The sequence below is a fragment of the Benincasa hispida genome, chromosome 11, assembly GCF_009727055.1.
Source record: "Benincasa hispida cultivar B227 chromosome 11, ASM972705v1, whole genome shotgun sequence".
NCBI classification, from domain to species: Eukaryota; Viridiplantae; Streptophyta; class Magnoliopsida; order Cucurbitales; family Cucurbitaceae; genus Benincasa; species Benincasa hispida.
The window spans coordinates 43,281,089-43,295,828 of NC_052359.1; the positions used below are offsets into that span (position 1 = coordinate 43,281,089).

Consider the following 14,740-nt stretch of genomic DNA (forward strand, 5'->3'; position numbering starts at 1 on the left):
GAAACATCCCTTTATAAATCTAAAAAGAAGGTTCATCTATTACATGATAAATGGAAGTTTAATCTTAAACAAGGAAATAAAGTTCCCTTTGTTTCTCCTATAAGCTACAACGATCGGAGACAAAGGGGCCATAGAGTTGCTAGTGAGCGCCAATGAGAAGATTAGGAAAGAGAGAATAAAGAGGAACAATAAAATGCATGGATCGAAGTTCGCTTGAAAAAAAAGAGAGAAGAAAAGAAAAAGAGAAGATCAATTGTCATCAACTGTCATAAAACATGTAATATCGACTTAGAAATCAAAGGTCACAATCCCTCACCTCACATGCTGTTGTGAACTAAAAAATTACATAATATGTCATTGTTCAACTAAAGGTCGAGTAAATTTATGAATCATTTCTAGTCTTTTTGGAAACATCCTAAATGTCCATTTATGAAATCTCAACAAATATATATCAATTAACCTCCCTAGGATGTACTTTTTTCGTTTTTGCTAAATTCAACCGTAATTGGCATATATCCTTTCTCGTGAAGTAGTAAGTTTTAATTCTCCATCCTCATAATTACTGTATTAAACAATATATATTTTTAAAAATAGAAAACAATGCCTAAATGGTTGAAACTGTTACACATAATCATGCCCTCAAATTTTCTATTCAATCAATTATCACTCTAGAAAGTATTATGAATTAACTCAATTTCTTCTAATTCTATGAACTTTGAAACTATAACATTAACCCTTCAAAACATTTTTTTTTACATTTTAATTTATGAAAACAAAATTTTAAAGGTGATTTGTACATATACTTGTTTGATAACAACAAATGTATTTTAATAAATTTTTGTTGAAAGTATTTAAATAAAAATGAGTGTTTTCCTTTTTTTAAATCAATGAACGACAAACGGAGGGAAATGTGGATGAACAAATGAACGTAAAGAACCCTTTCTCCAGGAATGTTGAACAAAAGCTATTTCAATTTTTTTCTTTTCCTCTAAATTTTGCGTTAATAATAGAGTGAAAAAAATACGCAATTACACCCCTATTTGAAAGATCCAATCCGCTCCAAAATTTACGAAACACCATAAGGAGCCACAGGCTAGGGCCAAACTTCAAAAGCCAAAAGCCAAAAAAAAGTGTTAAAAGGCATACGATCGCAGGACCACAATAAAATTCTATTATTTTATTTTAGTTGAACATAGATTACATTAATTAAAATAAATACTACTTTATGCCATGCTGACATGCAAAATAACATATTGGAAGAGTTAAGTTGAAACTTCAGTAAATGACAATTGACCGCTCGTAACTACAGATTCAACAACACATTTTTCAACTGTACAAGTGTTCATTCGTTCCATCAAGTCCCTCGCTTCTTGTAGATAATAAGAAAGTAACAACCAAGGAACAAATCTATAGTGTATGAGATAGTTTTTCAACCAACTTCACATTGCATTTTCAACTGGTTGGGATTGGTATGTTCGCCTCCTTAACTGGGACTCCGTTGTTGGCTGCTGTAAGAAGATTCTGGTCGGATCATTTGGATCAACATATCTGCAAGTTAGACAGCAAAAACATAATCAAATGACAAATTCCAACTTGACCATGAGACCGAAATTCAACTAGAATCAACATTACTTACGCATGTCTCATCATTTCATCGACAGGAGTTTGCGCTGCTTGCAATGGATCCACTCGGGGACCTGCATTCATATGTTGATTGTATTGCCTCACTGAAGACAGCAAGTTGAAGAAAAGTGGCACAAAGGTACCACATCCCCCTTCCTTGAACAAAATCTTGAACGAGTGAGTGGAGTAGAGAGCCCTGTGCTGGTCTTCAGGTACCACCTGTAATAAGCTTATTAACTAGGCTGCTAAAGAAGGACTAGGAGATGCTAAACAAGATGTGATCTAATAGTTGGCATTCTTACAGGTTCAACTAATCCAGAGATATTGTTGCAGAAAAATATTGGCTGGTTAAATTTCTCATCATGAACATAGAGCTGCAGAAGAAACAACCAAAATGTTAGATAGCAATGCAACAAAATGTCAAATAGAATAATGCAGTCCAATTGCTATTTAGGACTAAAATTACTGACACATAATGATAAGGGGATATATTGCTTCGAGGTAAGGTCGTAAGGACTTAATAATAGGATTATTCATCAGTTGCTTCGAGGTGAGGTCGTGAGGACTCAAACACATCATTGTGTTTTAAAAGGGCTGCCTTTCCACGAAGATTGTTTGAGAGTACTACTAGGGGACATATTGGTAATATTAGTGAGATGCCTTCCTACGAACACATCATTGTGTTTTAAGGGTACAATTATAAATAGATAGAGGTGGCTTGGTTATAAATTAAAGGAGCTAGGATTATTGGATTAGTGGAGGAGAGGTCATATTTTGGAGCGAGGAGAGACATAGCCCTCCAAAGAGACTATTGATATTGTAATTTTCATGATATTGCAATATAATTCTATCTTTTTATTTCATGTGTTTCTCATATTCAGGATCCTTGCAAACTAATACAAGATCTAGAGTGCTCAAATACAGGCAATAGTGTAGATAGTAAGACCCATCCTTTTCATGTTAACAAAGCTCTGAAGATTTATGCAAGAATATTAGGTGGTTAAACGTGGGACATCTTTTCTTCAAGCTTGGAAGGTGGTGTGGTCAAAACTATGGTAAGCCTGAGGTTATTGGATAGTGTGGGGTGGCTTAAAACTATGAGAGATCTCGTGTTGATGATGTGGAAAGAGGGAACAATTGAAGCAATTCAAGAGACTGTGAGGGGTTTCATTCATTGTTATTCAAAAACTATTGTTATGTATGAATGCTCAGGAGCAAGGACCCAATGGAAGGAATATTTGTAGTACAAATTGTGGTGAATCACATCCAAGGTGATTGCTGAAACTGAAAGAGTTTGGGGTGTTCACCAGCGATGGAAATCCATGACAATCCATTTTCACTTGAAGCAAGAAGGATAGGATTATCCGTGAACACTGAACATTGTGGATGATTTGGCTATCAAGGGAAAAGGAAGTACAAGGATAGTTACAAGGACAGAGGGTGAGAAGAGAACTCAGAAGCCTAATGGTCTCTAAGAATACAATTGATGCAATGAATTAAAAAAAGAAACCAATTTACCTAACAGAAAGGGGAAAGATCAATTGTAAATTTGTAACAAGTAATGAAGTTATCTGTAAAGAGGTCTATGGTTCGGCGAAATGTAAAAAGTCACAGAAAACATGAGTGATTTGAGGGAGAAAAACGATGTGGATTAAGAGAGATTGAAATAGTTCCCTAGGATACAAGATTGCTTTTATTAGACTAAATATGAAGCAGTTACCAAAAAACAAAAGGAAAAAGGGAAAGAAGTTCCTTCATATCAGGGCATAGGTTAAATGCTTTGAAGATATAGATTGACAACCAAAAAGGATGTCAGTTAACTAATTCAGGACAGGAAGTATTCTTAATACATCTTCCTAGGAATTTGGAAGAAAAAATCCTTTTGTTTATGCAAGAAAACGATCCACAATTCAGTCCCTACAAGAATAGTAAGCATCAAGAAGGAAAGTAAACATAAAGAGTGAAATCCCATACCAAAGGCATGTCGAATGCAGTAAAGATTGGATCTGGTTTATTTGAGACAAAGACCATGCGTACATTTGACAAGTAAATAGTCCCTTTTGCTTTCACACGATCACTATTAGCCCTGAAAGAAAGAGGTAAAAGCCATTACGCTCATGCACCATCCCTGCCATTTACGACCTAGTTCATCCAAATTGATACAAAGGAGGCATTAATAACTAGTAAAATATGTCAGAATCGGATATTGTATCATTCTTTCTTTTTGTTTTTTTTTTTTTTTTTTTTTTTTTTTTTTTGGGTATAAGAGATCAAAAACTGTTCAGAAGGGAAAACTGCATATGAAAAAAGGAGCAACATGAAATCCTTACACTTCTAAAATGCACATAAATAAAGGCAAAATCTGCAGAATCCCTTTAAGAAGAGAACACATTTCATTGATGAGTAAAATAGAGGGGTAATAACCCCAAACACCTAGTGGTGGATTACATGAAAGTTCATAATTTTGAAACTAAAGAAGATAGGCTATAATCAGTGAAAGGGTGTTTACATTTACACCAACATAAAGCATGAAAAAGGAACAAATCCATAAAATAATCAAAGGTATAGAGATGCCCCAAAAATGCATCCATTCCTTACTCCCCAGAGAAACACTTGATTGAGAGCAAGCCATAAGATTTTCTTCGCACCATTGGCAATCAATTTATTATGGGCACATGCACCCAGGTAATTTAGTCTTGTGGTTGTGGTTCTTCAATATCTGCATATGGCATGTTTTTTTTTCTAGGTGCTCATTTTGCATGCGCTCTAGGCTAATGTTTCTTTTCAGTGGGTGTTCCGCAAGAATTTGTTGAATCCACCATTTGGGATCATAATAAATTAAAAGTTGTTCGAGCTATTCAGCCTATAGCAATCAAAAGACAATGAGCCGAGCAAGAACTAACCATACAGTAAGGGACTCCAAACAATCTCTAACATTGTAATTAAAAGAAATCCTAAATTATGCTACCATCAATAATCAATCACATCTCAACCCCATCGAACACAGTATAAATCAAATAAAGTTATAAAGACGTTCCCACGATAAAGGTAAATCAGAATGTCTGTACGCCCAGAATCAACTCAAATTCGCAAATCGGATAACCAAATTAGCCAAGAAAAATTTAGAAAAAACAGAAACAAAAATAAGAAACCGTCAATATGACACAATTTTAGGAATCATGCACCCAGAAAATTCTCAACCTAGTTCAATTATAATGATCGGTCGCGTAATGGGTATCGAAAAGGAAATAAGATGATATGGAACTAACCCGGGGATCTTATCAATCTCAAATTCAACGCCATCTCTAGCCAATACGAAAAGCTCGTTGGTGAAGGGAACGGGCATCCCATTTGGAAATAGATTAGGGTTGAGAGCCATGGAAGAATAGAAGTGAGCCGGCTCACGAAGACGCGAGATTTAAAACTCAGCTCTCTGCCAACTTCCACGACCTTCTGGACAAATCGCACTGGCAGAACCTTCAAGAATGGCGGATTTTTGCGGAAACTAGCCTCTTTTTTGAGAAAACTGAGTAAATTTATGGTTTACTGTTTTCAGTTTCTGTTTTTCAATTTTTTAAAAATTGATTTGTTTAGTAACAGTTTACGTTTCTTATTTTTAAATTTTAAGTAGCATTTCTAAAAAAATTTAGTCAAATGAGAAATAGTTTCTCTGGTTTCGTTTCTATTTATGTAATATTACTTCCTATTTTTCTTCACCTATTTATGGTTTCAAGACATGAAACAAAAAATAATAAACAGAAACATTATCAAAGAGATTTTTGAGATCTCTCTTAACCAATCTCATCATCGTATTTTTATATTTTCATTGACATTTTTAAAATTAAGATTTCTTAAGGGGCGTTTGGGTAAGGAGTTGGTTATTATAATCATAGATTATTATAGTTGAGTTATAATAATTTATGTTTGGAGTATAGATTATTTTAATTTGAGTTATAATAATGTGTTTGAGGTGTAAACTATTTTAGTTTGAGAAGAAAATAGTGAATATTGTAGTAAAGAATAAAAAAAATGATGAACGTAAAATAGTAAATATTATAGCAAATGTGGTATTGAAATAGTGTTGACTGTAGCTGTTTAGAGAATACAAAATAGTATTTATTGTAGCAAGAGGTGGTTATTATAGTCTGAGGATAGTCCTTGCTCCAAACATACCCTCATTATACGTCAACATGACATTATAATTAATCTTGGTGATAAGATTGGTTATTATTTCAATCGAAAAAAGATACACCTTTTACCCCCTTACTTAACAATTGGAGACAGTTACAAATACAACAATTAGATTCAAAATACTAGCATATATAGTTGTAGGATTATATCAGCAACAGCGGAAGCACAAGGATCATCTAAACACTCTAATTCACTAATTTTGGCAAAATATAAAGCATGCGCTTGCAGAAAACAAGTGAGTTTCAAGACATACCTTTTGTAGAACTTCTTCAAAGCTCTTTCTTCAGTTGTTATCTTCTCCGAATCTTGTTGCAGACCACCTCAAGATCTTCCCCACTATTCTCTTGGTACTCTAGATTGAGTTGCGGGACTCAAAACAAGCTTGAATTAAGGGATGAAGGAGAAATGCTCATAGTAGCAATCTTGTTGAAGAACCCTTTCTTCAACTTGAATTTTCTCTAAAATTTTCTATAGATTGCATGCTCGAATTTCACTCCAATCTCTTCATTATATTGCAGATCAACATGCAAAGGCAAGAGTTGCATGAGTTGTAGCTCATGCTTGGAGAAGACAAGGCAAAGATGAAAGCTTTTGTGTGAGCAAGTTGAAAGATGGATAATGGAAAATCAACTTTTTCCATTTGTGTTTTGCTTTTCTAAATTTCCAATTTTTTCATAAAATAAAAAATAATATTTCCAAAATCCATTTTGATTTTAAAAATTGAAAAATGAAATTAATTTCATAAATTATTTTTTAAAAATAAAAATTAATTAATTTAATATCAAATATTAAATTAATTTTTACACACATCCATCTTTATATATTTAAATCATATTTAAATGTAAATTCTCCTATTCTGTTTAATTCTCAAATTAAACACGTAATTCTATCTCATATAATTACTAATTCCTCAAATTAAACACGCAATTCTATCTCATATAATTACTAATTCCTTTAATTCTAATTTGAACATTTCAAATTAACTTATCACGCTATTCTAGAGCTAGTCATTGATGAGCTAGTAGGGAGACCTCACAGACCTACAGATCATGAGCTTCAACGAACTAAGATTAATTGGCTAAACTCATTAGACTAGATTAATCCTCATTCGTTAACTAATGGGCCACTCCACTAAAGCCCATAGTTGCACTCCCTTCACTGTAGATATATTACGTCCACATGATTTAACCATAATCAACAAGTCGACCATTCACAGGTTGTTCGTAATAACGACTGGGTCAAATATATGTTACCCCGATATTACGTCTTATTCCTCAAGTTCCTATTGATCCTCTAATGAACAACTAGTTTGTGATCCAATCACCAAATCAAATTCCCTCAGCCTAGTAAGAGGGTGTGGCCCCTTCTTCAAGACTTGGATTCAGTACTTGAGAGAACAACCTTTTTCCTATCCCTAAATCGAGTAGGCGTGAACTCCGTCTTGCACCCTATGTCCCTAGTTATCTATTCAGTCTTACCCCTGAAATGGGAGTCTTATTGAGCTAGCGCTGTTGAGCCAACCCTCACCTATGCAAATCTAAGAGCAATCCCAAATAAATAGGAGTTCATAGTTAGCTCAGAATTAAGATCGAGTTACCTAGGTCATCTAGGTGAAATAGTAAGTCTTATACAATAAACAGCGTTATAAAGTAAGAGTGACTAATTTCTTGGTCCTGATTTTATGCAAACTCATTACATAGGACGCTCCCACTCCTCATGTCATAGCATGTACGAATTAGGACCACATCGTATGTAGCACTTTACAACTCTTTATAACAACTACAAAGTAGGCCGCATCCAATGGTGTTACCAGAATAAGGTACCTAACCTTATTCATGTACCATAGATCATTTTGACTATTTACTCGAACCTGATCCACTCTTATATCTCCACATAAAGTTCAAGTACTCATACAATAGTCATGGGTCTTAGTTTATTGGATTTAGACTTTCATACAATTTATAAAATCAATAATAAGTATATTGATTATAAAAAATATTTATCATTTTACAAACTGCAAGTTTTTAGGACATAAAACCCAACAATAGTAACATTTAAAAAAATATTGCCAATATAGTAGAGTCTATCAGTAAATCTATCAGTGATAGACTTCTGTTACTGGTGATAGACCATATCATTGGTGGTCTATCATTGATAGACCATACAAGTCTATCAACGATAGAAGTCTATGATAGACTTGGCTATATTTGTAATTTTTTAAAAATGTTGCTATACACTTGGTTATTATCTCTAAAATTTCTTTCCATTACAATTACCCTAACAATTACATTAATTTTGACTTCATAAATGGGATGATATATTCTTTCAAAAATAATAATAACAATAATTCTTTTAGATAATAATAATAGTAATTGGATTATAGATTTAGTTAAATATTACAATTTATATTATCTATTCAATTTTGATATATCACACACTAGTTTTGAAAAGACCAATATGAAAAATTTCCTACACTTATGCGTGGTATTTGCTTACTAACTTGAATTGGGTTGGATGGGTTAAAAACCCAATTCTCCCGCATTTCCAATAACTCCATCCACTGGCGAGCAATTCCAGCAACAACCACTATCAACAACTATCGTCGCATCATTCAAACGACAATCATCGTCATGACATGTGTTAATAACCAACTTCAATAACCACTCCATGGCTCTAGTGATGACCACCTTCAATGGCCAACTCCAGCGAAAACCTCCTTCAACGATCAACTACAACGACCACTTCCAACAACTAGCTTTGACAATTATCTCTGGTAACTAATTCCGACGATCACCTTCGATGACCATCTCTAGTGATCCACTCTATCAATCATATTCAATAACTAACTTTGATGACTAATTCTAATGACCAACTCAGTCAATCATATACAATTAAAAAAACTTGGGCAATGAAAGTATTTTTCAAATAAAAATTTGAAATGATTAGTTCATAGTGTTTAATGGTCATAGTAATTTGACATTAATGGAACCATTTTGATTGTATAACAAACCAATAACTTGTGTATAAAAACTAGTTTGAGAAAATGTATCCAAACACGTGAGTATTTTTATTTTGAGTAATTTTTTTGTTTTTTTATTAAAAAAAATATTTATATGAAGGTGACTTTTTTCTAGACAATCCAAACATGTTCTGATTCAATTTTTTTTAATGTTAAAAGAGATCAACGACATGTTATAAAAGGCACTAACATTCTTTGTTTCAATCTGCAATAGATACACTATAAAAGGTTTGGTTTTTTCCGATGAAACTTTTTTCGACGCAGAAAAAAACATCAGAAGAGTGTATTTTTCCCGATGCTTTTTAGTGGTGTCGAGAAAAAATTATTTTCCAATGAAATTTGAATAATGTCGGGAGAAATTGGCTCTCCCGATATCATTCTTTTGGACCATCGACATAAACAATGTTAGGAAAAAGATATTTCCCAATGAAATTTTGAATTGTGTCGGGAAAAATCTAATGTTTAAACTAACAACGTATATTTTCTTTAAAGGTCAGTTGTATGACTAGTAGGATGGGACGCAGATACTCTCGGAATATTGATTTAGATAAATATGTCCAAGCATTTGGGAGAATTCCTATTGAGATCGACCCTGTATGGGAGAAACCAATTTGTGATAATGCAACAAAGTTTAACAATGCCATTGGTACCAACGTTTGGGAATCCTTTTCTATTTGTTATTTAACATGGAAAGAGGTACCAATAGCAAGAGCTTGTTAAAAGTCAATTAATGGTAAGATGGATATTTGATATTTTACAAATTATATATGTGTGTGTGCATGGATACTAATTAGTTCTTTTTTTTTTTTTAATTCAGAACCATTTTGTGTTTAACTTGTCCAACCAATTGGTCAATAATTTCATCGATGAATAGATGAAAAATTCGTTTAAAGAGTATAGGGCAGAACTACACAAACACTAATAAAAATATGCAAGTCCTGAAGAGGCATGAGCACACCCACTTGATTGACTTAAAGATGTCATTGAAGATTGGCACTTTTTATGCATCAAGTTTGAATCCACTTAATGGAAAGTAAGAATTTTTGTGTTTATTTCAGTTTACTTACATTTCAATTACTTATTTCCTCTTAATTTCTCATTCTATTAGAAAGTGGTAGAGACTAATCAAAAGAATTGGTCAGCTCTAAAGTTCACTCATACAGTTGGTTCTAAGACTTTCATATGCATATGAGAATCCATGGTAGAAATAAAAGTATTTCTATATTTGATTTCTAAGAAAGTATTATTAATATCTTCTATGTGATTTTTTTTTTACAGAAAGGACCTGACAATCAAACAATGGACCTAGTAGACTTATTTAAGCGTACACACTCTAAGAGTGACAACTCGTTTGTTAATCAAGTCGCTAATGATGCATATGTAAGTTTTTATTCTGCAATATAACTTTATTTATAAAAATTTTCATACAATTATTAGTCCTAATTATTAATGTAGAATCAAATGATTGAATTAAGAGATGCCTCCACACAGGAAAGGTATGAACCAATATCAGAATAAGAAATAACGAGCAGGTATTGGGTACAGGAGTGGGTCTTGGTAGGACACCAAAGTGTAATATATATATATTGTCAAGTATATCCTCCTCGAAAGTTATAGAAGAGCAACAATTAAAGATAGAATCCTTAAAGTCTAGATTAGCTAGATTGGACGAACTGAAAGAAAGAAGACAAACTAAGATGGATGATATGAAAGTTACGATATTACAACTCATGAAAGATAAATCGAACTAGGTATGAGCTCTTCAATTTTCGTAGTAAACTAATTAAAAGACTGTGTATATTGTTATCCTGTAGTTATGGTAACAACATAAACGTATAGTTATGTAAAGTATAGTTAATGTTCTGAAGTTGAATTTTAAGTTTTATATTGAGTTCGAGATTAATCTTGAGATGAGATATTGTATAAAGTTCATTTATATTTGTTAATTTTCTTATGTTGGATTTAAAATTGCTATAGGGGTAAAATTATGTTTAAGTTTAAGTTTAAGTTTCCACATAAGTTCTATATCGAGTTTGAGTTTGAAATATGTAAACATGAGTTAGTTTGTTTCAATTCATTAATGTTCTCAACTGAGTTTTAAGTTCTATATTGAGATTGAGAATAATTTTGAGATGGCTATATGCTATATTGAGTTTGTGGTTAAAATAAATTAAGCGGGAGGTGGGAGGGAGAGAGAGAAAGAGAGATTGAATAAATTCAAATATTTTTATGTTGGGTTTACAATTGGTATAAGGGTAAAAGTGTAATTATGTTTAAGTTTAAGTTGAGTTTTAAGTTGTATATTGAGTTTGAGATTGAAATGTGCAAATATGAGTTGGTTTGTTTTAATTTGTTAATGTTCTTAAGTTGAGCTTTAAGTTTTATATTCATTTTGAATAAAGTTCATTTGAATTTGTTAATGTTCTTATGTTAGGTTCCCGTTCGTATAAAGGTGATTGTCTAATTATGTTTATGCATAAGTTGAGTTTTAAGTTATATACCGATGTTAAGATTGTTCTTTGTATATTAAGTTTGAGTTTAAAATGTGTAAATACAGACTGGCTTGAGGCCAAAGTGGGGGAGATCGCATAAAGTTCATTTATATTTGTTAATGTTCTTATCTTGGGGTTTAAAGTTGGTATAGGGGTAAATGTATAATTATGTTTCAGTTTAAGTTGATGGTTTTAAGTTCTATATTGAGTTTGGGATTGAAATATGTAAATTTGAGTTGGTTTGTTTCAATTCATTAATGTTCTTAGTTGAGTTTTAAGTTCTATATTCATTTTGAGATTGGTATATGGTATATTTGAGCATTGAACTTATTTAAATTTGTATTTTTGTAGGTATCTCGAGATTTATAAGATTGTTAGTTCTAAAAGAGAGTTATTATTCCTAGCTTAATTCTGGCTTGTTATTGAATATTACATGTTTATTTCCTTATTTTGTAAGTACTGAACAATCATGAGGTGGAATTGGTGATTTGGAGCCAAACGAGGTTAAACTGAAGCAATTAAGAGATGATTTAAGCATCCGGGCTTCAAAGGAAATGAGACAGCCAAATTACCATCGAGTACAGATAACCATCAAGTTCTATTGAGTCAAATTCCACCAAGAAAACAAGTATTGAGCATCGAGGAAGCGAGCAGCGAGTATCGAGTATCTGGTAGAACCCTCAGCGTCGCAATGCTCTTATCAATCCTTGGTCCAATGCTCACTCGACGTTGGAAGGCAGTAGCATTAAATATAGGGCAACGTTGCAATGCTCCCCCGAACGTCGTGACGCTCCGGAGTTAAATCAAGGCCAACGTTGCAATGCACCTCGATGCTCGACCCTCGACGCTGTAAGGCAGTGTGCTCAGCGTTGCAATGCCCCCTCAAGCGTTGCAATGCCCCCTTCAAGCGCTGCAACGCTACGAAAGTTGATGGAAAATTGATGATTGTGCGGCACAAGCAAGCGTTGCAACGCTATTTCGTAGCATTGCAACATTGTGAGCAACCTTTAAATGAAACGTTGATGTTCAACAATGAAGACACGCAGAGAATAAGAGAGTTACAGTCGCCAAACATTTTTGTCTTCCAAATAGAGCGAGTTCTGAGAGTTTAGTTCAGTTCGAAAAGCCATTGAAGCCAAATCCTTGATCGATCTTCATCAAAGTCAGCCTCGACTCATTCATCTGATCATTGTAATATGCCTTTTAGAGGCTAAGTAATTTTCTTAGGATAGTTTGTATGCCTTAATTCTTGAAGTTACTATTTAATTTATTTAATTGTTGTGAATCCTTTGGGTAGATTTGATTTATTAATAATAGAAATTTGATGAATTTTTCTGACAAACTAATTTATTAAATTTCTTGCATGAAAAATCATTCTAGCATGTGCATAATTGAGTGATTAAGTTGCACGTATTAGGATCACATGTTTAAGGTCTAGACTTTTTCTGGTGAAATTCTTGTATGCCTTAGTATAATCTTCCCAAATAAATTGCGCTATAGATGTGGCTGTCCGACTTATAGTATGTCTCGACAATTGAACCCTTTACTTAATGCTTTTCAGTTTTAACTCATATATGCTTTTTATTTTTAACTCATATGTCGCTAAGAAAAAAAAGTTTAAAACTGATTTAGGGTTGATTTAGATTGTTATCGAAATTGGCTAATTGGGCTATTAAAATTTCTAATAGGTTGAGGGTTCACATAATTAGAGGAATTAACTAGTAACTAATTATAGAAAATAAAAAACATGCAAACTAGTCCCAAGATTTTCCATTAATTTGATTCAATTCTCTTTTTGCTATCTCTTATTTATTCTTCTTTGTTTGGTTTTTAATTTATTTTGTAAACAAAATCAAGAATCACCAAAACCCCATTTTTACTTGGAATTCATTAATTAGTCTAAGTTAATTCAACAGTCTCCCTGTGGATTCGACCCCGATCTTATCACTTTGTTACATTTGTGGTTTAAGTTGTAAATTGGTGAAAATAAATTATCTTTGCTCGGGTCGGGGTTGCTCACTACATGCTAGTTTTGGAGATCGAACAAAGGTGGATCTCTTAACAAGCTATGTTAGGTTAAGAATTGTATTTTATAAGTACTTTGTTATTATATAATGTTATTTCAGAGTTAAGAATTTGTAGATGTTATGTTATATTTAAGACGAATAATATTAGTAGTTGTTTATTTGAAAAATTCTTAAGATTCAAGCATGTTTTCTAGATATTATTTAATATTGTAGACATCTAATTAATTTTAGAAATTCTTATTTTAGTTTATTTGATATTTTTATTTAAGTTAAGTTAGTTTATTTAATGGCTTGGAGGATCCATTAACCTTTAAACAAACAATAGAAGATGTGGATCGAGACTAGTGGATAAAAGCCATAGACCTAGAAATGGAGTTTATATACTTCAATTTAGTCTGGGAACTTGTAGATCAACCAGATGGGATAAAACCTATTGGTTAAAAATGGATCTACAAGCGAAAACGAGACCAAACTGTAAGGTACAAACCTACAAAGCTAGACCCGTGGCAAAAGGGTTTACCTAAAGAGAGAGGGTGAACTACGAAGAAACCTTCTCTCCAGTTGCCATGATTAAGTCTATTAGAATACCCTTATCCATTGTTGCCTTTTATGATTATGATATATGACAAATGAATGTCAAGAAAACATTTCTGAATGACTAACTTGAGGAGAGTATCTATATGTCTCAACCAGAGGGGTTCATTGAACAGGGTCAAAAGAAAAATGTTTGTAAGCTTAAAAGATCCATTTATGGGTTAAAACAAGCATCTCAATCCTGAAATATAAGATTTGACACTGCGATAAAATCTTATGGTTTTAAACAGAATGTTGACAAACTTTGTGTATACAAGAAAATTGTCAATAGGAGTGGTGAACTCCAAGGAGCCCAGGAGTCACAGGTGCGATAAACACATAGAGCGAAAGAATCATCTGATCCGCGAGATAGTGCACCAAGGAGACGTGATCGTCACGATGATTGCCTCGGAGCAAAATGTTGCTGATCCGTTTACGGAGGCTCTCACGGCTACAGTGTTTGAGAGTCACCTTCAGAGCATGGGTCTACGAGACCGCCCGTGGCTGGACTAGGGCAAGTGGGAGATTTTATTGTACTGGGCTTTTATGCCCTAGTTTATTATTTTGTACTTATTTTTTTGTACACCCCACTTCGCTTTAGGACAAGTGAGAGATTGTTGGGGTTGATGCCCTAAAGTCTCGTGTCTTGTAGTTTGTAAACACATTTTGTATGAACGCTTGTGATGTATAATATATGATATTTACTTCACTTCTTGACTTTGCACATTTAGATGTTTTATTTACTTTACCGCAAACCAATAAACTTAATATCCTTGGTTGTCTTTATTAAGCATGTATGTAGTGACATACAAGTG

General features: G+C 33.2%; 1 protein-coding gene across 1 annotated transcript; it reads right to left on the reverse strand.

Moving 5' to 3' along the window:
• Positions 1–1,150: 1,150 nt before the first annotated feature.
• Positions 1,151–5,167, reverse strand: LOC120089752. Its single transcript, XM_039047137.1, has 5 exons — positions 4,893–5,167; positions 3,598–3,709; positions 1,926–1,997; positions 1,637–1,842; positions 1,151–1,548 (listed from the first exon to the last, which is right to left on the reverse strand). Exons 1-5 carry the CDS (start codon positions 5,000–5,002, stop codon positions 1,440–1,442), a joined length of 609 nt encoding a protein of 202 aa, XP_038903065.1. The 5' UTR covers positions 5,003–5,167; the 3' UTR covers positions 1,151–1,439.
• Positions 5,168–14,740: the final 9,573 nt, after the last annotated feature.

Bases quoted from the DNA above. Each gene is read 5' to 3' on its own strand.
- LOC120089752 (XM_039047137.1), bottom strand. From the start codon at position 5,002: ATGGCTCTCAACCCTAATCTATTTCCAAATGGGATGCCCGTTCCCTTC. The intron at 3,710-4,892 runs GTTAGTTCCATA...TCTTTCTTTCAG, and splicing joins GAGATTGATAAGATCCCCGG to GGCTAATAGTGATCGTGTGA. The intron at 1,843-1,925 runs GTAAGAATGCCA...AGCTTATTACAG, and splicing joins TCTCTGGATTAGTTGAACCT to GTGGTACCTGAAGACCAGCA.